Source organism: Idiotropiscis lumnitzeri, chromosome 12, assembly GCF_059441095.1.
Source record: "Idiotropiscis lumnitzeri isolate Australia: NSW breed Sydney's pygmy pipehorse chromosome 12, RoL_Ilum_1.0, whole genome shotgun sequence".
Lineage (NCBI taxonomy): Eukaryota > Metazoa > Chordata > Actinopteri > Syngnathiformes > Syngnathidae > Idiotropiscis > Idiotropiscis lumnitzeri.
In genome coordinates, this window is record NC_142402.1 from 16,641,234 (window position 1) to 16,664,688 (window position 23,455).

The following is a 23,455-nucleotide window of genomic DNA, read 5'->3' on the forward strand; positions in this document are numbered from 1 at the left end:
GAATGCAGGGGACGCTCTATCCATGTTGAAATTGAGTCTTGCCCTCCACGACATTTATTTCAATTCTGTAGTTTGCGCTCATTTGAGCTGTGGTTTAAAATTAGGGTTAGGGTTTTCTACTTGGGCTGTGTAATTAGTGTATAAACTAAGGTTAAGGTTTAGGAGAAGGACTAGGGTTACAAAGTAGGGTTTCAAATTAGGGTTAGAGTTTCGAAGTGATGTTTCAAATTTAATAATAATAATAATAATATTCCCTTTATTAGTCCCACAATGGGGAAATTTGAGATTCGAACCCAGGCCTCCAGGGGAGACTGGGTCCTGAACGCGGCGCCTTAGACCACTCGGCCATCCTGGCAGCCAAATTTGCGTTAGGGTTTCAAACTAGGGTTAAGGGTTTCAAAGTACAGTTCAAAACTAGGGTTAGGTTTTCAAAGTAGGGTTTCAAATTAGGGTTTTGAACTAGGTTTAGGGTTCAAAGTTTCAAACTAGAGTTAGGGTTTCAAATTAGGGTTAGGGTTTTAAGGTATGTTTTAAAACCAGGGATAGGGTTTCAAAGTAGGGTTTCACAATGGGGGTAGTGTTTCAAAGTAGGGTTTCAAATTAGGGTGAGTGTTTCCAATTAGGGTTAGGGTTTCAAAGTAAGGTTTCAATTTGGGGTTAGGGTTTCCAGTAGGGCTGCAGGTGTCATATTTTCTTGTCTTTGGAAATCCCACAGAAATTTAGAATAAAAAAAATCGGATATTCCAAAAAAATATTTCTACATTTTTTTGCTTTGTTAAAGATACAGAAAACAAAAAAAAAAACTTTCCACTTAATAATTAATAGTCAACTGGTTTTCATTTTTCATTTTATGCTGTGAACAGCAACACAATATTTTCCTCTCTCAAAACATTGGCGACAATTTTGAAAAAAAAACTTTCTCCGCAACATGATTTGACTTTGCCACGGAGACACTTGAATGTGTGCCGGTCTTGGGTGACCTCTGTGCGACCTTCCTGTGCAAACACAAAGCCGCGTCGTTGCCAAATGCGTATCGAGATACGACACACTCGCAACTTCCTCCAGCGTCAACTTGACTTTTTTTTTTCATTCAGTCCGTCATGAACACACAATGGCGACACGTCAAGTCGTCTTTTTTTTCTTTTCTTGGTGTGACGACAAACAATGGCGCTCAGCTTGCTCGCCGTCAAACACGCGCAATCGCTTGTGCAAGTTGCGAATGCTTCGCAACTCAGTTTGAAACTTTGCAACATCATTTGCACTTTCAAACGCTTACAAATCGGAATACTTTCTACAATATGAACTGGTCGCTTGAAAAACAAGTTTTTGAAAGCAACTTTTTGTCATCAATGACAACATTCATTTGCAAGTCATTATTGAAATCCACTTCATTCTTTTCCACAATTGGCACAAATTTGGGACCTCAAGCCCAGTGGCCACACTCACTCTGAATTCCAACTCTTAACCGACACACACAACCACGTGACCACTATCAACCACTACACGCCAATGGGCACAAACCACACGCACACATTTAACTTACCACACGTAAACTCATACAACCGCGCGTGCACGCGCAATAAATACATGCACGCACACTCATACGCTCTACCACGCTCACGTGCGCGCACTCAAGATCTTGACGTTCATTGGAAAGCGCAAGTGTCACTCACACACAAAGCCCTGACGTCATTGGCCAGTAGGATCTTTGACAATCCTTCGGCAGGTTAGCAGGCGAGCAAAATGTTAGGATGTATCACTTTGATTTTTTTTTTCGTCTTCTCGGACATCGCGACTCTCGCGTGAACATGAACATCAATGACATATTTTTCAAATCACGTTTATGACCGTCCATCACAGGCGTGTGTTCCATGTGGACTCGTTTACGATGCTAACTATCCAATTGTTCTCGCTTCGCCTCGCAAAGGCGTGGTGAGACAACTTAACGGTGTTGGAGCTTTGCGGAAGGGGGCGGCACCCACTGCAGTCGGTCCCGCTCGCTTGCTGGCTCCATCCGAGCGGGCCCAACGGTCAGTGGTGCTCAGAACCGGCAGGAGACCAACAAGAGGAGCAGGAAGGGAGGAGGCCAGCCAAGACATGTCGGCCCCAAAGCGACAAGACACCCGCAAGCTCTTCGAGAACTTGTCCGGCCAAGGAAAGTCCATCGCGGTGCTCACCAGTGGCGGAGATGCCCAAGGTGAGAACCGCGAGTCCACACTTCCATTATCGGACAAGGGGGCGGGGTGCAGACAACACCCCCCTTCATCCTTTTTTTTTTTCCTTATTATTATCTTTTATTTGGGGGGGGCACCATTACTCATTAGGATTCATTTTGTTCTCGATGTTCTCGTTGCATCTCGTTAGGTCAAAGCAAGACATTTTTCCATAGATGGAAAATGTGTTACCTTGGTAACCGCCACCCCCACGCCAACAGCTGTTGGGGTGGTGGTGGCGGTCTTCTTTCGAGTTGCTACTCAATCAAGTAAAAGAAGCTTTCGTCCACATGATTAGGGCAGGGGCTGTCCGGTGAAGGAATCAAGCCATATGCGTAGCAAGTGAATGTGGATGGAGGTGTGTTAGACTGCACCAAAATTAATAAATAAAATAAAGCCCCAGCCTGAGTACTTATTTATTATAAATAATTCATAAGATTGGTTTTAATATCAATAAATATAAGTGTTCTAATTAGGGCGTATGCTGTGGTTTTTAAAAGTGTTTCATTGTGAGGTTATGCAATAGCGTTGTTGACGCGCGCGCGCACACACGTGCACTTACACGCACACACACTCTTTGTAACTAGTTGTATGCGCCTACATCAACAAGTGCTCTTTCTATTTTTTTAAAAATCCATCCGTCCGTCCAGAAGGAAACCGATTTGTACTTGGACACAAAAATCGTTAAAAAAATAAAACAAACAAACCAAGTAGTTTTTAAAACGCTTTAAAAAGGCGTTTTTTCTGCAGCTTGGTCGTGTCACACTAGCGCGAGGAATGAGTCGTGAGTACGTCATTTAACACCGTTGAACACACTCACTTCCGTTTTGTCTCTTTCAGATTAAGAGGAACGGTTTTAGTTTAGGCATAGCAGTGCTTTTACGATGAAGGCAAATGTGATTCGTTTCCGTTGGAGGCGCGTGACTCTTTGACGCGCGCTCTGAAAAGCGACGCAGCGCCTACGTGAGGAGCTGCAAGTGTCTGAGGAAAGGCAGCATGTGAATGGACAGGACAAACACACGCACACACTGTTGCCATGAGTGTGTGTGTTTTGTTTGTTTGTTTATATATATATATATATATATATATATATATATATATATATATATAGACATATATATATATATATATTCCTTATTTATTATTTTTTTTAAATTTAATATATTTTGTGTGTCTGTTTGTTCTTTTAGGGATGAACGCAGCGGTCCGGGCGGTGGTCCGCATGGGAATTTACGTGGGAGCCAAAGTCTACTTTATACATGAGGTCAGAGAGAATGACAAGAGAACACAATATGGTGTGAGATGAATAACAAGCAGATCCGTGATTACATTTAAAAAGTGGGGAGAAAAAAATTAAAAAGAAAAATGTGGCCGGACTCAGAGTTAGGGTTAGAAGTGAACAGTGAAAAGGGATATTGTTAAAAAGTGAGAAAGGAGGAGAAAAATGTGTCATTGTTTAAAAAGTAATAGACTGTGGCACACTGGAAAATGACAATAGAAAAGTCATACTACTAAAAAAAAATTGAAAAAGTGAAATTGAAAAACATTTTGGAAACATGACCAAACGTAAACTAAAAGGGACATGGTTCATAAAATAGGTTGGAAAATGACACACTAAAAAAATGTCACGCTAAGAAAGAAGTTAAGACATTGATATAAAACAAACAAAAAAAAGGTTTGAAAAAGAGGGCCATTGTGAAAAAGGGAGCATGACAAATTCTTGGTGAAACTGTTACATATGTGCAAAAACAAAAATGTCCAAGAAGTGGAAACATTTTAAAATATGATATTTCACAATCAAACAGTAAAAAAAGTGGAAAAGGTGAGAACAAAGTGACAAACGAGAAATGATGACAGTTAAGAAGTGAGAACCGTGACTTTAAAAAAAAAAAAAAGCGACGTGTAAAACAATCCGAGTGGCAAGTGAGTGAAGCGGTGAGTCGCAGGATCCGTCCGTCCTGGTTTGAGCGTGAGTTGAATTGCTAATTGGATCAATGTCCTGATCCTCGCTGACTGCACTTTTTCCTCCCATGAGACTGCAAACACGCACTCGCTCGCCTCGTCTTCCTCTTGCTTGGTCTGTAACATTTCTGAAAAAATGTTTTAAGCATGTTAGTGTTGCTGATGACTCAAAGGAGTGATTTGATTATCTAGACCAACAACATCAGGGACGCCATCCAAAATCATTACCTCTCCCGAGGAGGTTGACTTTACATTGCTCATGGAGATGAACAACACCCTCCTGGAGAAATTTCATCTGACCTTTTTTCAGCAGCATCGAACATGTGTCCTTGAAGGTTGCAAGCCGCCTTTCTTCTCTATAACCTTTCATTTTTAATTTTTCTAAACTTAATTAAAGTTCAGATTTGACCCCAGCGTGATTTGAACACGCAACCTTCTGATCTGGAGTCAGACGCGCTACCATTGCGCCACGGAGTCACGCCATGCTCACAAGCGCATTTAACCACCAAAACATGTGGTCGAAGAAGTAAAAGAAAATTTGAAAATTGTGAGAAACACAGACGTAATTAACAAAATGTGATATGGACAAAATGAAAAACAAACGTGACATGGTTAAAAATAATTTATAAAAATGTGGCAGTGAAACAAAGTTAAAACAATGAAGTAAAAAAATGTAAAAAGGTGAAAAAAATGACAATGGAAAAAATGTCATATTGTGAAAGATGTAATCCAGTCATAAAATGTCAAATGTCATATCAAAACAATTTAAAAAAAATAGATGACAGTAGTGAAATAATGGAAAAATGTTAAGAAAGTGAAAATATTGCTAAAAAATTTTTAAAAAAAAAATGTGTATGAAAAAAAAAGCAAAAAAACTGACAGGAAAAATGTCTTCAAATGTGACACATTGAGAACATTCACACATGAATTCTAAAAATGTGACAGAGAAAACATAAATACATGATGGTGAAAAAAAATGTTTAAAAAATGACAGTGTAACAAATATAGAGTGGAAAGTGAAATATGATTAATCAATCTGAAAGTGAAACAATGTTAAAAAATAGAGGAAAAAACGTCAAGTAAAAATAATGTGTGTAAAAAAAATAATAAAAAATCCGTAAATGAACGACAGTGAAAAAAAGGTGTCAATCCAAATCAAATTGAAATGTGACCAAAGTGGTGTCCCTCAGGGCTATCAGGGCATGGTGGACGGGGGCGACAACATCAAGGAGGCATCGTGGGAAAGCGTCTCCAGCATGTTGCAAGTGGTGAGCACAACACAACGCTCACACATCCTCAACCAGATGGGACCTTCTTCACTGATGCCCACGACGTCCCCCCCGCAGGGCGGGACGGTGATCGGCAGCGCCCGCTGCAAAGCCTTCCGCACCCGCGATGGTCGCCTGCAGGCGGCGCTCAATCTGGTGCAGAAGAACATCACCAACCTTTGCGTCATCGGCGGGGACGGAAGTCTCACCGGGGCCAATCTCTTCCGGGAGGAGTGGAGCGGACTTCTGGACGAGCTCCTACAGAAGGGTGAGTCAGGCCTTCATTGGTGATTTCGGACAAGAGCAAGCGTTTTGGAGAATGTGGGCATCTTTCATGAAAGAAACACATGAGAAAAAAATGGTCAAATTAAAAAATAAATGAAAAAAAAAGCAATAGAAAATCCTCATTGTTCTGAGTGAGGTTCCTGTGGCGGAAGGATCAGAACAACCACATGGAGAATGTGGGCACAGATCTCATGAGGAGTGATCTAATGTTGCTGCGGCAGGCGCGATCAGCGAGGCGGCGGCGCGAAGCAACTCGGCCCTGCACATCGTGGGCATGGTGGGCTCCATCGACAACGACTTCTGCGGCACCGACATGACCATCGGCACCGACTCAGCGCTGCACCGCATCATTGAGGTGGTGGACGCCATCATGACCACCGCCCAGAGGTCCGTTCGCAAACGCACGCTGCCATCTTGCTGCCCTTGCCTCGCTCTTTGACTTTCCAATTTGCGTTCAGCCACCAGAGGACCTTCGTGCTGGAGGTGATGGGTCGCCACTGTGGGTACGTGTGCCACATGGCAGATGACGACCGGCGTGGCGCGTGTGTGGCTCTCATGGAATCATGTGGCATGTGCAGGTACTTGGCGCTGGTCAGCGCGCTGGCTTGCGGAGCGGACTGGGTGTTTTTTCCTGAAATGCCTCCTGAAGATGGCTGGGAGGACAACATGTGCCAGAAGCTGTCTGAGGTAATGCATGCACACGTAAAAACGGTCCTCGTTTGAACAAGGTTCCAAGAACCATTCATCTAAAAATTGACTCTGGTGGGACTCAAACCCACAACCTTTGAATTGCTTCTTTGAGACCAACCTAGAAGTCCAATGCGCTGTCCATTGCGCCACAGAGCCAGATGGTGCCCGTTTCTGAACGGTTTGAAGCACCAGTGACCTAAAAGGCTGTAGAAAATTTTTGAATTGCCTCTTTATGAACTAAGAAGTCCAAGAGACAATCCAAAGAATCAAAGACCCTAAAGATGTTGTTCGAAACTCAACATAACTTGTCACAAGCTAAAGGTTCGACCCGCTTTAAACAAAGTTTCAGGTTCAATGGACCATTCATCTACACATTGACTCTGGTGGGACTCGAACCCACAACCTTTGAATTGCCGCACCATTATCAGCCTAGAAGTCCAATGCACTGTCCATTGCGCCACAGAGCCACATGGTGTGATTCCTAGAAAGGTTCAAAGGACCAGTCAAAAAAAGTACCACAGACCAATTCTGAAAGTTAGAAAGTTAACACAACTTGTCACAACCTTAAGGTTCTATGATACCAGGTTAAAACAATACTTTGTGTTCAAAGTGCAAGTCATCTAAAGACCGACTCTGGTGGGAGTCGAACCCACAACCTTTGAATTGCTTCTCCAAGACCAACCTAGAAGTCCAATGCGCTGTCCATTGCGCCACAGAGCCAGATGGTGACCGCTTCTGAACGGTTCGTAGCACCAGTGTCCTAAAAGGCTGCAGAAAATTTTTGGATTGCCGCTTTATGAACTAAGAAGTCCAAGAGACAATCCAAAGAATCAAAGACCCTGAAGATGTTGTTAGAAACTCAACATAACTTGTCACAACCTCAAGTTCCTACTATAACCGCTTTGAGCAACGTTTAAGGTTCAATGGACTATTCATCTAAACATTGACTCTGGTGGGACTCGAACCCACAACCTTTGAATTGCTGCACCATTATCAGCCTAGAAGTCCAATGCGCTGTCCATTGCGCCACAGAGCCACATGGTGTGGTTCCTAGAAAGGTTCAAAGGACCATACAAAAAAAGTACCATGGTAGACAAATTCTGAATGCCCTCTTTACGAACAACTAAGAAGTCCAACACACAACCCAAAGAATCACAGACCCTGAAGATAATATTGTTAGAAAGTTAACATAACTTGTCACAACCTTAAGGTTCTATGATACCAGGTTAAAACAATACTTTGTGTTCAAAGTGCAAGTCATCTAAAGACCGACTCTGGTGTGAGTCGAATCCACAACCTTTGAATTGCTTCTACAAGACCAACCTAGAAGTCCAATGCGCTGTCCATTGCGCCACAGAGCCAGATGGTGACCGCTTCTGAACGGTTCGAAGCACCAGTGTCCTAAAAGGCTGCAGAAAATTTTTGGATTGCCGCTTTATGAACTAAGAAGTCCAAGAGACAATCCAAAGAATCAAAGACCCTGAAGATGTTGTTAGAAAGTCAACATAACTTGTCACAACCTTAAGTTCCTACTATAACCGCTTTGAGCAACATTTAAGGATCAATGGACCATTCATCTAAACATTGACTCTGGTGGGACTCGAACCCACAACCTTTGAATTGCTGCACCATTATCAGCCTAGAAGTCCAATGCGCTGTCCATTGCGCCACAGAGCCACATGGTGTGGTTCCTAGAAAGGTTCAAAGGACCATACAAAAAAAGTACCATGGTAGACAAATTCTGAATGCCCTCTTTACGAACAACTAAGAAGTCCAACACACAAACCATAGAATCACAGACCCTGAAGATAATATTGTTAGAAAGTTAACACAACTTGTCACAACCTTAAGGTTCTATGATACCAGGTTAAAACAATACTTTGTGTTCAAAGTGCAAGTCATCTAAAGACCGACTCTGGTGGGAGTTGAACCCACCACCTTTGAATTGCTTCTCCAAGACCAACCTAGAAGTCCAATGCGCTGTCCATTGCGCCACAGAGCCAGATGGTGCCTGTTTCTGAACGGTTCGAAGCACCAGTGTCCTAAAAGGCTGTAGAAAAATTTTGAATTGCCTCTTTATGAACTAAGAAGTCCAAGAGACAATCCAAAGAATCAAAGACCCTGAAGATGTTGTTAGAAACTCAACATAACTTGTCACAAGCTAAAGGTTCAACCCGCTTTAAACAAAGTTTCAGGTTCAATGGTCCATTCATCTAAACATCGACTCTGATGGGACTCAAACCCACAACCTTTGCATCGCTTCTCCGAGACCAACCTAGAAGTCCAACGCGCTGTCCATTGCGCCACAGAGCCAGATGGGATTTGTGCCTGAACGGTTTGAAGCACCAGTGTCCTAAAAGGCTGCAGAAAATTTTTGGATTGCTCTATGAACTAAGAAGTCCAAGAGACAATACAAAGAATCAAAGAACCTGAAGATGTTGTTAGAAACTCAACATAACTTGTCACAACCTGAAGTTCCTACTATAACCGCTTTGAGCAACGTTTAAGGTTCAATGGACCATTCATCTAAACATTGACTCTGGTGGGACTCGAACCCACAACCTTTGAATTGCTGCACCATTATCAGCCTAGAAGTCCAATGCGCTGTCCATTGCGCCACAGAGCCACATGGTGTGGTTCCTAGAAAGGTTCAAAGGACCATACAAAAAAAGTACCATGGTAGAAGAATTCTGAATGCCCTCTTTGTGAACAACTAAGAAGTCCAACGCACAATCCATAGAATCACAGACCCTGAAGATAATATTGTTAGAAAGTTAACACAACTTGTCACAACCTTAAGGTTCTATGATACCAGGTTAAAACATAATAATAATAATAATGCCTTTATTAGTCCCACAATGGGGAAATTCGAGATTCGAACCCAGGCCTCCTGGGGAGACTGGGTCCTGAACGCGGCGCCTTAGACCACTCGGCCATCCTGGCAGCCACGAGATTCGAACCCAGGCCTCCTGGGGAGACTGCGTCCGGAACGCGGCGCCTTAGACCACAATCCATAGAATCACAGACCCTGAAGATAATATTGTTAGAAAGTTAACATAACTTGTCACAACCTTAAGGTTCTATGATACCAGGTTAAAACAATACTTTGTGTTCAAAGTGCAAGTCATCTAAAGACCGACTCTGGGGGGAGTCGAACCCACAACCGTTGAATTGCTTCTCCAAGACCAACCTAGAAGTCCAATGCGCTGTCCATTACGCCACAGAGCCCGACAAAATAGTCTATCGAAATATTTCAAGGCTTGTGTGTGCTTGTGTTTCGTGGCAGAACCGCGCCGACAAAAAGCGACTCAACATCATCATTGTGGCTGAGGGCGCCATCGACTGCCACAACAAACCCATCACGCCTGACTACATCAAAGACGTAAGTCTTCAGAACCACATTGAGGTGTTCCACGTAAAAACACACACAGCCAATTTGATGATGTCACCGGCAGCTGGTGGTGCGCAATCTAGGCTTCGATACCAGGGTGACCATCCTGGGCCACGTGCAGCGAGGAGGAACACCGTCCGCCTTCGACAGGATCCTGGTAAACCCGAGTCGACAAATATCAAGTTCCATTTTCTGCTCCCCGCTGAACGCGTGACCTCGACCCGCCCCCAACAGGCCAGTCGGATGGGCGTGGAGGCGGTACTGGCCTTGCTGGAGGCCTCTGCCGGAACGCCCGCCTGCGTCGTGTCGCTGGTGGGCAACCAGGCCGTTCGCTTGCCCCTCATGGAGTGCGTAGAAATGGTAAGAGGAGCAGTTGGACGCCAAACGATGACGAGGAGAATGTATCATTCACTACCATTACGATGTACGACTTACAAGACGTTACGATTACGATCAAACCAGTTTTCCAAACTGGTCCTTCACATCGTACACAATGACGCCAATGCATCGGGTATTCTGTATTTCCGTACAGTATTAATAAAATCAACACGTGTTGGTGTTTGTGTTCAGACAAAGGAAGTGCAGAAGGCCATGGATGAAAAGAAGTTTGATGACGCGGTCAGACTGCGTGGCAGGTATTTCTTTTTTCTTTTAATCATGAAAAAAAAAATGCGTTAACTCCAGAGAGCCTGTTTTTGTGGCCACAATATCGATTTAACGTGCACAAAAACACTGCAAAGAACAACTAATACGAGCCCAGCTTCCTGAGGAATAAGGAGTCTGTGTTTATCTGTATATGTGTAGGATGCTGCTCCCTAGTGGTGAAGAAACACACTGCAGAAGGAGCAGCACAACATACATTGAATTGAAGCAAAATGTCTGAAAATAACTTTTGAATTCACAACGTTCCTTTTAATCATCATCAACCTTAGAGAGTGCTATTTTCTTATTTAAAAAAATGATCGTAAACGTGCGTACATTATTTGTCTTTTTTTGCGTATTTGTCTTCATTTGTAGGAGCTTTGAGAACAACCTGAGCACCTACAGACTTCTCTGCAACCGCAAGGCCGACTCGGAGCTTCCACACGTAAGCACCGATTTCATCTTTATTGATTATGGACCAGATTTTTACGATATATTGAAAAACATGCCGATTGAAACAGAATGTGTCTCCCCTTCAGCCGCTCTGACAGCATTTTAACGTACGTTAGCTCATCAAGGTACTTCCTGCACAGGTGCATTGTGGGCGCTGTTTGTGAGAACGGAGGGGGCGGAACTAATTAATGCACGGGTTTTGATTTTGGATTTTAAATACTTATGTCTTTTAGTTTTATCATTTTTATTTGAGATTATATGATGAATACAGTGGAACCTCCAAAGTAAAATTATTTTTTTCCATTTTTATCTTTTTTTGTTTTTTTTTCCTTTATTGTTGTATAGTTTTCCTTTCTTTTTTTTTTGTTTTATTTTTGGGGTTTTATTTCGCAATATTTTTGTTGCATTTATTTTGTCTGAGTTTGTGTTGTTTTTTTGTTTAAATCTCTGTCTTAGCATTGTTTCTCTTTGTGCGTTTTTTTTATGTGTAATGAAAAGTAAAAAAACAGGCGATGGAATTCAATTCAGGAAAGCCGTGTGGTCGCTCAATATTAGAAGTATCGATACATTTAATGATTTATCCATCCCATCCAAATTTTTTCTAATTGGATCAATGACTCTGCGTTGTTTTATTCTACGTTATCTTTCTCTTACTTTCGCTTGGAGGCTCCGCTGTATAACTATATGCTGAGCCGGCGTTTTGTCTTTGCATGGTAAACGACGGACATGCAAAGACGGCACGTAAGCGATCGCTGCTAACCGGCTGTGCTTCCACACGCTTGACAAACACATTTTCATTCATTTTACGATTAAAACCTCGGGCCCAATGCGAAGTTGCTTGGCCCATGGCAAGCCACCTGGTTGCCATGGTAACCGTCACGTTTGCGTGATGAGAAACACGATCGGACCGTACATAATTGCCACCTGGAACACGCATCGGGTGTGTGTCCTTGACATGTACACACGAAGGCGTGTGCATTCGAGTGACGGTTTTGGCCTCTCTGCTGCTTGGTTGCATCGTGTGGCGGCATGAAGCCGATTGCATGCCCAAATCAGGACACGCCGGCCCGTTTACGCTGCCAGCAAATATTTGGATGGTCGCCACAGATAATTCCAGATCTTCTGTCCTTTAACACACTCCGAAAGAAATCAAGTCGCCGTTTTGTGGTTTCTCGTCAGAGCTCCTTCAACGTGGCCGTGTTGAACGTCGGGGCGCCCGCCGCCGGGATGAACGCCGCCGTGCGCTCCGCCGTCCGAGTGGGCATCACCGAAGGCCACAAAATGTTTGCCGTGAGCGACGGCTTCGAGGGATTCTACAAGGGGCAGGTGAGAGATCGCAAGACGAGGAAATGTTTCATTACCACACTTGAAGAATGGTGAGCGTTGACTTTTTAAGGATTTTCGGTTTCAAGGCGAGTCATTCAACTCTGCCGTTTCAGTTTGTTTGTCTCTGGTTTGATGCTCTTGTCGCGCCTGCCAAAGGGCAACAGGTCGAAAAGTCTGCCGTCTGGAACTCTGCACAAGCAAAGCTGTCACCTGACTGGCCGTCTCTTTCTGACTTTCGACATTGCAAAGCCCACCCAGGGTCAGAGCGCTAAACTTAGCGCGCTAACATCGTAGCTAATGAGCAGCAGCTATATTCAACCGGGCGGAAAAAGACATTCTTCGCAGGTCAAGCAAGTTCAGATGAGCAGAAGAGCACACGCCGTTGTTGCTTGGAAGCGAACAAATCAGACAAAATGCAAAAACAATTTAAGATTTCAAATTTGCATTTGAGGACAAAATTTGGGTTTTAAAACAGGGTTACAATTTCAAAGAAAGGTTTTGGGTCTCAGGATGATGTTAGGGTTTCAAAGTTGGGTTTCAAGCTAGAGTTAGGGCTTCAAGCCAGGATTTGAGATTCAAACAAGGGTTATGGTTTCAAGTTAGGGTTTAAAGGCAACAAATTGTGACGTTATTGACCGATTTTCTTTCGTCCTTGATTTACACGTGCGTCAATCAGATCAAGGAGATCAAGTGGGGCGATGTTGGCGGCTGGACGGGACAAGGAGGCTCGCTGCTCGGCACCAAAAGGTACACGTCGGCCGGTGCCCAAAAAAAAACAAAAAAAATGCTTTTCCATGATTATTATATTGTCAAGTGGCCTTTTGCTCCGCCTCCTGCCACAGAACGCTTCCCGGGAAACATCTGGAGCAGATCGCCCAGCAGATGGCCCTCCACAACATCAATGCGCTGCTCGTCATCGGCGGATTTGAGGTAACGACACTCGACACCAAAAAAAAAAAAAGTTTTTTAAATGGATTCACAAAGCTAATGACAATGCCAAAGAAGATGTCATGCCGACTGACACGCACACTAAACAAAACACGAGTTAGTGTTCCAAGTTTCCGTTTCAAGTTATTGAAGTTTCAAATGTGCAAGGCTTTCAAGTTAGGGATAAGGTTTCAAGACAGAAATCAAACTATTCCTTTGTGAGTGTTTTTTTTTTGGGTGTGCATTGTGATTGGCTCTCTCCCCTTGGCTCCTCCCATCATTGCACGCCACCCCCTTCTATGATTTGTTTGTTGCAGGAAATGAAGACGTTACTCTTAGATGGTTTGTCTTTCATGCGGATGACGTTTATGTCGCAAGCTAGGCTAGCTGATGCAATTGCTGTTGTTTTTGTTTTTTTAGCCATTTCATTGCTTAGCTTCGGCGCTAACAGTGGTTGGCTTCCTCTTTTGACTTTTTATCTTTGGGATCTATCTCCAAATTCCTCGAAAAACTCATTTATGCTAAACCAATCGGCACTTTGAGAGCTTTTGCACGTTTAAAATCCTACCAAATTTGGCAAGTGTCTTCACAGGGTTTGGAGGTGTGACCACCCAAAATTGCCTCACTAGTGCTCACATGTCTATCATGAGTAGACCCACAAAAACTCTTCAAGAAGCCAAATAGTGACAGGAAATCTGTCATTTTCGGGTAATTTGAGGGCTTATTAGGATTTTTTTCTGAAAATGCAAAAGCTAGAATCACTTGGCATCATGAAATTTAGTAGTGATCTACATCATGAAGAGACCCACAAAAAAAATCCGAAAAAGCCATTTAAAAAGTTCAAGATTAAAAAAAACAAACTAAAAATCAGTTATGAAGTAAGAGCATAAATGAGCTTGTCGCCACCTTCATCTTCTTTGTCCACGCAAATGGACCGTTCGGCGGCCCCGCCCCCTCACGACAAACAACCGACGGGACGCCGGCTGTGACCGTTGCAGGCCTACATGGGATTACTGGAACTTTCGGCAGCACGGGACAAATATGACGAGCTGTGCGTGCCCATGGTGATGGTCCCCGCCACGGTGTCCAACAACATACCGGGCTCGGACCTCAGCATCGGTTCCGATACGGCGCTCAACGCCATCACGGATGTAAGTCGAGATGGCCGTGCACGTGGGTGTGTGCACGTGCCCGTGTGCATGTGCATGCGTGTTTAGTGAGACAACACAACAGCTGGCGAGTGCAACGATTGACAGCTCACAACAGACGATTCACTAGTTCAAAAGTGTTGAGGGCGCACGGACGCGTCGGTCGTCACTGGGTGGAACCGAGAGGACTCGATCCTGATTGGTCTTCTGATCATCCCTCAAATGACTTTGGCTTAAAACCGGCAGCCGTGCACTAACTTTTTAAGACGTGCATGCCCTTAAACATGCTCATTTCTCTTAGATTCCGACAGCTCCTCCAATTTCAACGAACACGTGTCAGAGCAACTCTAAAAGTGCACAGCATTTAAAGAAACACAACTCAATTAGGGAATTGACGACCACCAGAATGGGAAATATTAAACTTCTCTAATCAGAAACTTCAAAAAGCCGACCAGAAAAATATTCGTCCTGACCCGTGTTATTTTTAAAGATTGATTGTATTTCATTTTTGTTTCCATTTTTGATGCATGTAACTCAATTTTCAAAACTAGCATTTTTTTTTTCTGCTTAAAACGACAACAGCATAAAAAGAACGACAAAGAAATTGAAGCGGCTGTCGTGTTTCTCGTGTCAACACCAGCATTCGTAAATGCTGAGATGTAAAGATGCCATGTAAACGAAAGCGGCAAAATCGGATATGATCATATAAAATATTTAGCGGGGTCCCAGATCCATGACCCCCCAGAACAAAAGAGCCACACTGTCATTTAGTTGAATTCAAAATTGAGCAAGTAGCATCGAGCTAACCTCAGGTAAGAGCGTCGCATGCACTGTTGTGTTTTTATGACCTTGGAGTCACTCGTGTGTGTTTGGTCAACAGCAGACAAAGAGCAGGCATGCGGGACGGAGGTTGTTGTGTTCTTCAGTGTGTGTGTGTGTGCGTGTGGTGGGAATGCAACATTTAAGGAAGGGCGCCCATGCAGTCTCGCTAAAACGGGAGCGCAGTTTTATCAGGTCACCTCAACGCCGTGACGTGTTGACAGATGGCGTCGCCTCGTCCCGACCCGGTACTCCCAACCGTATCGGCCAATAGCAACTCAGCTCACTTGTCAAGTGGAGAGAGCCAATACAAAAACACACACACACATCTTTTACCAACCAAAATGTTACAAGAATATACAATGGTGCCACAGAGACAGAAAGATAAGAACGTGCACGTTATCGTGCCACTCAGAGATACAAAGACAAACACACATGATGGTGCCATACAAAGAGCGGAAGAAAAACACACACTATTACGCCACACAAAACTAGAAAGACACACATTCACATTATTGTGAGTCACAAACTCACAGTAGAATGCAATAAAAGGTTTCACAAATATATAAAAACAAGAACGCACAAGCTCACCCTCACACTGAGTTGTAGCCTCGTCCCCGCGTTGGCGAAGTGTAACGAGTCACGCGGGCATCCGTCAGGCCTTGGAGTCCGTCCTGCAGCTGTATGAGGCTCGCGAGCACTTTGAGGAGTTTTGCGTGCCGCTGTGCATGCTGCCCGCCACCATTAGCAACAACGTGCCCGGCACCGACCTCAGCATCGGCGCCGACACCTCCCTCAACGCCCTCGTGGAGGTAACATCACAACTTCCCACCTTTGCCTGCTCTGACTTGTTCCTGTTGTGTTCATGTGATGGTAACTGTGCTCATCTGCTCGCATGGGTCCCGAAAGGTAAAAAAAAAATAAATGAATTGGGCATCTCTGCACAAATAAAGTTGTATTTTTTTAAATTGACCGGGTAAGCTAAATTGTAATATCACATTACAACTTTATGGTGTGAGATGAGAACCCCCACTTGAGTCCACTTGACTTGGCTCCCTGTCACTTTAAAAAAAAAAAAATAATGATTTGGTTGTGGGCAGACATGCGACCGCATCAAGCAGTCGGCCAGCGGCACCAAGCGAAGGGTGTTCATCATCGAGACCATGGGGGGCTACTGCGGCTACCTGGCCACCGTGGGCGGGCTGGCGGCGGGCGCTGACACCGTCTACATTTATGAGGAACCCTTTGACATCCGAGACCTGCAGGTAGGTCCCGGTGGAGCTCACGTTCAACGGCCACTCGTCATAAAGCCTCGTATACTATATGTGGTCAAAATTTAGTACAGCATGGCAGGATAGCTGGAAATGACCGCAAAATGCCCGTTTCAAGCTAAAATGGGAAACGTCCTCCATCATTTTGGCAGACACAGCAACCAAAATTCATATGACTGCTTGTTGTTCTTTTCAGGGTAATGTGGAACATTTGACAGAAAAGATGAAGACCACCATCCAGAGAGGTCTGGTGCTCAGGTGAGGGACCCTTCGGCTTCTCTGTTGGACACAGAAAGCGGGGAGGGGCTTAAAACGTGTGTGTGTGTGTGCGTGTGTGTGTGTGTGTGTGTAGGAACGAGAACTGCAATGAGAACTTCACCACTGACTTTATCTACCAACTTTACTCTGAAGAGGGTCGAGGAGTGTTTGACTGCAGGAAAAACATCTTGGGACACATGCAGCAGGTACAGCACATATACAGTGGATAGAGAAAGTCTACACACCCGTGTACAAGTGCCAGGTAAATAAGATCAATGACAACAATTCTAAAACATGTTTTTGCAATTATGTCCATCTCAATTCAAAACAATTTTTTTTTTTTTGCGGGCCGGGCGTAAATTAAAAAAAAAAAAAAGCCTACTCGAATGTTGAACTTTAATTTGAAACAAATGAGGCACATTGAATTGTGGCAGGGGGTGTGCACTCTTTTGCAACCTCATCTCTGTTGTTAATTTTTACGTATTTATGAAAATATTTCTAACATAAATGGTAGAAGAAGAACTCATTTATCTTGGTCTTATTTTTTAAATCACAAATCTGGTATTCAAACAGGTGTGTGTAGATTTTCTATGTCTACTGCGCACACCCACACAAACGGACACACTAAATATTCTTGTCCACAGGGTGGCGCTCCGTCTCCCTTCGACAGAAATTTTGGCACCAAAGTGGCGGCTAAAGCAGTCCAGTGGCTCACCAAGACCATGAAGGAGTCCTACAAAGGAGGTAAAACGTGGACCGGATGTCAAGCAAGCCTTTCTCAGCAGCAACCGTGAAGCGTGAACGCTTCAAATGAACTCATTTCATTTTTGGACACACAGGCCGAGTGTTTGCCAACTCAGAGGACAGCGCCTGTCTGCTGGGCATGAGACGCCGAGCGATGGTCTTCCAGCCGGTGGCGCAGCTCAAACTTGAGACCGACTTTGAGTAAGAACCTTGACTTTTGTCATCTTGACAACATTTTCTCTTCTTAAAAATTCAGCCCCTGAAGGTAGCGTCACTTTGCAACAATAATTTCATTGCCGGGTCTGCCATGAGTTGACCCACAAGTAAGTCTCATCCATACAGACTGATGCGACATTCTTTCAGCAGCATTTGGTCTAAAGGGGTTCTTCAAAGTTCAACTTGACCAAGAGATTAAATATTTATATTTTTCCCCATTCATCCCTCAAAACTAGTTTCCCTTACCAACATGAACTTGAGCCGTTGTGTATGTCACGAGCAGAGCTGTAAAAACGCCGCCTTCAAAGATTTGAAGAGGTCTTCAAAGGCGATGTTTGCAAACAGGAAATGAATGCGGTCACTTGCCGTTTCAGACACCGGATCCCCAAGGAGCAATGGTGGCTGAAGCTCCGCCCCCTGATGAAGATCCTGGCCAAGTACAAGACGAGCTACGACGTGTCCGACTCGGGTCAGCTGGAACACGTTGGCCGCTTCCGGGCCAAAGAGGGCGATGCTTCGGCCGCCATCTGAGCGTCTCATTGGCTGCTGCTAACTAAGCTAATTTAACACACACAAATGCCAAAATAGAAAGTCACAAGTTGTTACTCTAACTTATTGCAGATTGGAATATATGATAAAAAAAAAAGATATGCACTCCGAATGACGTACTGTATGGAGCACTACAAATGTAGCTTTATCTTCTTGTTTTGTCCTTGTTGTCGCTCATGTGTCACAAATGAGTGTAAACTGCTGTGCATGTAAGTTGTTGTGTGTGTGCGTGTATACACTATTAAAGCGTCAATTGTGTTGTTTTTGCCTTCTTGCCACTCTTTTGTCTTAAACAAAACGCCCATAAGAATTTTCTGAAAAGTTTGTCCTCACTGTGAGAATTGGAGTGCAATGTGATCTTTCTAAACACTGAAGTTATTGTTCAATACACTAGGTGGCGTCGTCGTGCAACATGTGACTGGTCCTGGAGCGCATGCCGTTTCCGTTTTTGACCAGTAGGTGGAAGCACAACATAACGTTTCAGCATGAACAAGTGCACTTGCAATTTTGGCCTTGCGTGTTTTGACAAGTTTTAAATGGATTTTTGTCATGGATGACCTTTAGAAAGACTACAAACTGTAAAAAGGTGAACAGTTAGGCAGACAGTTAGAGGCTTGAGAGGACAGGTGTAGATCAACCATTAAAGTTTGTCGGTTATTAGTGTTGAGGGGACTTGCAGTATGTTTTATTAATTTTTTTACTACAAGTGTTTTAGTTAACACTGAGCAGTGACTTTTGCGTAGAATTTGAAGTTTAATAACTAAAAAGAAAAAGAATAGGAACTACACTTGCTTGTTCGCATTGTTAAAGTATTTGTCAACTTACCAAGTTAAACACTGACTGCATGGACACTTCATTAGGTACATATCGACATCCAATATACGTTAAGTCTGACTACAAAATGTTTTGATTGTCACTGTCAGACATTTAATATGTTAGAAACTGCTGTTCTATCACGAGATTGAACATACTGACACAATCAAAATTATCTGACAGTGTCAATCAGAAGTGAGAACGATAACATTTGGTGATATAAAAAGGTGTTTTAGGACCACCTTTAATACTTCAAACTAAAATAAGTCAAATTCAGTGGGCTAGACACAAAATTCGGATTCTGGTAGGCTAATAACTCAATACGATGTCTTCTTCCTCAAAACAGAGTCTTTCTTCGCTCGTTATTTTCGTCAAAATGTAAAGTAAATAAAGGCTCACTGGCCACTTCATTGGGTACACCACCAGATTCAATAAATCGCTCTTTAGAAAGAGCACACACAGTGCACAGTTTTGATTAACACAGTGACCAATCACAATTAATAAACTAGAAATGAGACCTTAACACCAAACTGTCGATGACAATGTAATATCGTCATTAAGTGTACCTGACAAAACTGTAAACCACGCGACAGTCTATGAAAACGAACAGAAGTTGGTGGATCATAATTCAAATGTTTTTATTTATTCAAAATAGACTCTTCTATCAAAGTGGCAGTTATACATAATTACATGATCTGTACATAATAATTAGATAAATACCCTCATTTATGCGCGATGCAAACCCGTAATCAGTCCGTTTTAATGCAATGTGGACCCGAGTAACCCCGATGACGTCATTGGGATGAAAGGGCAGGTAGGTCCCCTCCTCTTAAAGGGAAAAAAAGTTTCAAGGCTGCCCCAGCGCGCGTCACACCCGGGACAGAGGCACCTGCTTGGGGAACGACACCGAGCTCCCGGTCCCGGACCTCCAGGTGAGGCCGGTGCTGACGTCACTATACATGGACCCCCCTCCCGCCGAGGACGTCTTGTTCCTCCAGCAGCATCGCGTGCACCACGTCCTCCACGAGTCCAGGGTCTTCCCGGACCATACCCACACGCCCGACGTGATTCCCCCCAGCAACCCCATGAAGTACTTGAGCATGAACACGGCGTAGTCCGGCCGGGGGGGACGAGCCTCGGCGCTGTCTGCGGCCCCTCCGGAGGAGGGGGGGCACCCGCATCTGTAGCCCGCTTCCCACGCTTGCCGGTTGTGTTGCTCGTAGAAGTAACACGCCACGATGACGGCGGCCGGCACCGTATAGAGCACCGTGAACACCCCGATTCGAACCATGAGTCGCTGAAGTTTGTGCGCCTTGGCCGCGCCACCGCCGCCCTGGCGCTGGATGACGCGCCGGATGCGGAAGAGAGACACGAAACCAGCCAGCAGAAACATGGAGCCCACCAGCAGGTAGACCACCAGGGGGGCCAGGACAAAGCCACGAAGGTTGTCCAAATTCCGGTTACCCACGTAGCAGATGCCCGCCACCGGGTCCCCGTCCACGGATCCGAGCGCCAACGCAGCGATTGTCTTCATGCTGGGGAGGAGCCAGGCGGCCAGGTGGAAGTAGGACGCGTAGCCCGCGATAGCCTCGTTGCCCCACTTAAGCGCGGCGGCCAGGAACCAGGACAGGGACAGGATGACCCACCAGATGGACGCGGCCATGCCGAAGAAGTAGACCAGGAGGAAGACCAGCGTGCAGAGCGCAGGGCCGGCGGTGGCCTGCTGCGCGTGCTCGACGCCTTGCTGACGCGTGCACGCCACCCTCTCGTGGCCCGCCGCCAGCCGTAGCAGGAAGCCGGCCGACACGCACAAGTAGCAGGCGGCCAGGAAGATGATGGGCCGCTCGGGGTACTTGAAACGCTCCATGTCCACGAGGAAGGTGGCCACGGTGGTCAGCGTGGACGCGAAGCACAGCGCCGCCCACAGGCCGATCCAGAAGGCGGTGAAGGCGCGCTCTTCGGCGCTGAAGAAGGGGCTGTGGCAGGACGCGGACGCGGCGCAGTCGCCTGGAGGCGGGCACTTGGGCGCTGGGACCGCCGCCTGGGACACGAGCGTCTTGTGGTGCTTGTAGCCTGCCTTCTTCCAGGGCTTGAGCGGAGGGCGCTTGGTGGGCGGAACGGCGCTGGTGGCAGCCCCGGCGACGCCGACGCCCGCCCCGGTGCTCTGACTCGGGTCCTGGTTATAGTCCATGCAAAGCAGGTCCTTTTGGTCCTGCTCCGGGAGCAGCTCGCACCTCATGCGGTCGGGCCAAGGGAATCCGAATTGCCTCATGAGGGGCGCACAGCCGGCTCGCGCGCGCTCGCACACGCTCCGACACGGAGGTAGCGGCTTCTTGTAGTCCTCCAGGCAAATGGGCGTGTACATGCTGCACAGAAAGAAGCGCAGGTCCGCCGAGCACTTGATCTCCACCAGCGCTAGGAACTGGTGCACCTCCAGGCCGGCCTCGTCCTGCGTGTCGTGGTGGAACTGGTTGGGCATGTACGTGTTGTTGTAGCCGATGCCCTTGCACATGGGCACCGAGATCTCCTGGCACTGCAGCGGCTTGGCGCCCCAGCAGCGCGAGCGGTGCACGGCCAGCGTGAAGAGGCACAAGAAGAGCGCGCGCCGGGACATGGCCGCAAGCGGACGCGCCTCAGTCCGCCCGAGAACCGCAACGAGGCATGCTTGCGAGCTCCCGCTTCCTGCGCCCTCGCGTGTGCGTGAGTGTGTGCAACTGTGTGTGAGAGCTCAGTGGGCGGGCTGCAGCCTTTTATAGGCGAGGCGAGAGGAGGCGACGCCCCCCACGCCACCTAGGCCTTGTCAATCAAACTCAAAGAGCTTTGGCTCTCCAATACACACGCACACGCACACGCACAGTATACAATCGTCCCATTAGTGAGGAATGTCATTAGCAGCGTCAACAGTATCGTAATGAGTTCAACAGGACAATTGTCACGAGCAACGTGCTGAAAATGCAGAAATGAGGTCTTGACCAACAATCATAAGCAATCAGAATATGAAAAATGCTCAGTGAATTTTTTTTTTTACCTTTTTTGGGTTGGTGAGTTAGTCTCTCCTACTTTTGAATGTAAAACAGTCTTGCTTGTTTCGACAATTATTTTTTGCACATTTTCATTATCTTTACAATATTTCTACTTCTTTAATAGTCAGATGACATATTTATATAAACCATTTTATACTCTAAATTAGTCATTTATTTATAATATTTTATGATGATTATTATTATTATGTACCTAATGAATGGCACAAGAGGCCAGGCGAGGTCTTCAGGTGGCAGACAGAAAGTAGGAAAAAGCGTCATCCTCGCTGTCACTACTCTTGACTGCAGCTTCTGAACAACGTGACAACTTTAGGACGACATGACGTCTTTTTTATTGCACTTTAGTGGTCTTATATGTATTTTGACAATGTCTGAGGCTATGAGAGTTGCTTTTGGTATTAAGATGTCTACTGTGTGTTTGAGTGTGTGTGCGCGTGTGTGAGGTTAACAGGGTCTTGTTAGCCGCCACAGGGGGTGGTCTCCCAGCAAAGGGAGTGCGCTGTTTGTCTTAACTTCAGTGCAAATTGTTTGATTGGTCGCACGCTGGGCAGATGATTAGTGCGACATAGCCCACCCCCCGTGTGTGTCTGTCTGTGTGTGTACGTGTGGGTTAAAGAGTTTGCCAACCCCGCCCAAAAGAAAACAAACTAGCGCTTGCTGGGCAGATAAGCGCTAATTAAAGTCATTCACACTTGTGATGGGATTGGTGGGTTGTTTTGTCAGACGGGCTCAAATGCATCGCACCACCAATTAGTCTTGTTAGCCCTCCCGCTAGCCTGCGAGCATGTTTGCAGAAGGAGTATTTGGCCTAAGTGTGGCTTTTCTCACCCTTCAGACTTTTTTGGTGTAGGTCGATTTTCATTCTTATTAAAATCGTGGCCATTTTGTTGTGTATCCAATCTTGACGCATACATGTAATGGTTTACATTTTACTTAGTGAAAGTCAAATATCGGAGAGCAATGTTTCCTAACCAAAAACTCAACAAAATCAAACCACGTCGACACTCCAAAGTTTAATAATCTTAGTCTTTTATTTGTAAAATCCTGCTAACAAAAGAAAAAGAGAAAATGCCTTGACCAAGTTGAAGTTCTTCCCAATCGGTTAACATGATTTGATTGTGGAGGAAAACAAGCAATTCTTTCACAAGCGGGAGAGCGCTCGTGATGACTTTTTATCAGCTCCATCTTGATGGAAGCAGGACATGTGGCATCACGCTAATCGGACATGCTAATGTTTCTCGATAATCTTCCACACTTGTGCAATCATTTTTTACTGTTTGGATGTGTACGGGTAATTGTAATGCTAATTAGCCACTAGCTTCTAGACACCATCACGGCTCGGTAGCATGTCTGCTAAGGGTCCCTTTGTTTTTAAATGACATTTAGCCAAATGTCTTTAGCGCTAATATTAGCTTATGCGAATGTAGTTGGGGTGATCG

The 23,455-nt window shown here is 45.2% G+C and overlaps 1 protein-coding gene, 10 non-coding genes and 1 pseudogene across 13 annotated transcripts; 1 reads left to right on the plus strand and 11 right to left on the minus strand.

The window, feature by feature from the left end:
* Positions 1–1,845: 1,845 nt before the first annotated feature.
* On the plus strand, positions 1,846–18,420 carry LOC148326209 (ATP-dependent 6-phosphofructokinase, platelet type-like). Of its 3 annotated transcripts, XM_088311712.1 has the most exons (23): positions 1,846–2,197; positions 3,404–3,477; positions 5,366–5,443; positions 5,522–5,711; positions 5,950–6,115; positions 6,187–6,231; positions 6,307–6,415; positions 9,705–9,800; positions 9,874–9,966; positions 10,044–10,169; positions 10,380–10,444; positions 10,827–10,896; positions 12,084–12,230; positions 12,907–12,977; positions 13,073–13,160; positions 14,156–14,308; positions 15,784–15,936; positions 16,225–16,389; positions 16,592–16,653; positions 16,748–16,859; positions 17,298–17,397; positions 17,493–17,598; positions 17,988–18,420. In XM_088311712.1, the coding sequence occupies exons 1-23, from the start codon at positions 2,098–2,100 to the stop codon at positions 18,142–18,144; spliced, it is 2,526 nt and encodes an 841-aa protein (XP_088167838.1). In that variant the 5' UTR covers positions 1,846–2,097; the 3' UTR covers positions 18,145–18,420. The 3 variants fall into 3 exon arrangements, with proteins under 3 accessions (XP_088167838.1, XP_088167836.1, XP_088167837.1); XM_088311710.1 differs by lacking the exon at positions 15,784–15,936; XM_088311711.1 differs by lacking the exon at positions 14,156–14,308.
* Positions 4,581–4,652, minus strand: trnaw-cca (transfer RNA tryptophan (anticodon CCA)). The gene has a single exon. It is a non-coding gene; the product is annotated as a tRNA-Trp (tRNA).
* trnar-ucu (transfer RNA arginine (anticodon UCU)) lies at positions 6,483–6,574 on the minus strand. Its single transcript is given in 2 exon segments — positions 6,483–6,518; positions 6,538–6,574. It is a non-coding gene; the product is annotated as a tRNA-Arg (tRNA).
* Positions 6,794–6,885, minus strand: trnar-ucu (transfer RNA arginine (anticodon UCU)). The gene is given in 2 exon segments: positions 6,794–6,829; positions 6,849–6,885. It is a non-coding gene; the product is annotated as a tRNA-Arg (tRNA).
* Positions 7,047–7,138, minus strand: trnar-ucu (transfer RNA arginine (anticodon UCU)). Its single transcript is given in 2 exon segments — positions 7,047–7,082; positions 7,102–7,138. It is a non-coding gene; the product is annotated as a tRNA-Arg (tRNA).
* trnar-ucu (transfer RNA arginine (anticodon UCU)) lies at positions 7,363–7,454 on the minus strand. The gene is given in 2 exon segments: positions 7,363–7,398; positions 7,418–7,454. It is a non-coding gene; the product is annotated as a tRNA-Arg (tRNA).
* On the minus strand, positions 8,004–8,095 carry trnar-ucu (transfer RNA arginine (anticodon UCU)). The gene is given in 2 exon segments: positions 8,004–8,039; positions 8,059–8,095. It is a non-coding gene; the product is annotated as a tRNA-Arg (tRNA).
* On the minus strand, positions 8,329–8,420 carry trnar-ucu (transfer RNA arginine (anticodon UCU)). The gene is given in 2 exon segments: positions 8,329–8,364; positions 8,384–8,420. It is a non-coding gene; the product is annotated as a tRNA-Arg (tRNA).
* trnar-ucu (transfer RNA arginine (anticodon UCU)) lies at positions 8,640–8,731 on the minus strand. The gene is given in 2 exon segments: positions 8,640–8,675; positions 8,695–8,731. It is a non-coding gene; the product is annotated as a tRNA-Arg (tRNA).
* trnar-ucu (transfer RNA arginine (anticodon UCU)) lies at positions 8,953–9,044 on the minus strand. The gene is given in 2 exon segments: positions 8,953–8,988; positions 9,008–9,044. It is a non-coding gene; the product is annotated as a tRNA-Arg (tRNA).
* On the minus strand, positions 9,555–9,646 carry trnar-ucu (transfer RNA arginine (anticodon UCU)). The gene is given in 2 exon segments: positions 9,555–9,590; positions 9,610–9,646. It is a non-coding gene; the product is annotated as a tRNA-Arg (tRNA).
* Positions 18,421–19,637: 1,217 nt separating the features above from the next.
* LOC148326220 (frizzled-8 pseudogene) lies at positions 19,638–21,681 on the minus strand (annotated as a pseudogene).
* Between the last annotated feature and the right edge of the window lie 1,774 nt (positions 21,682–23,455).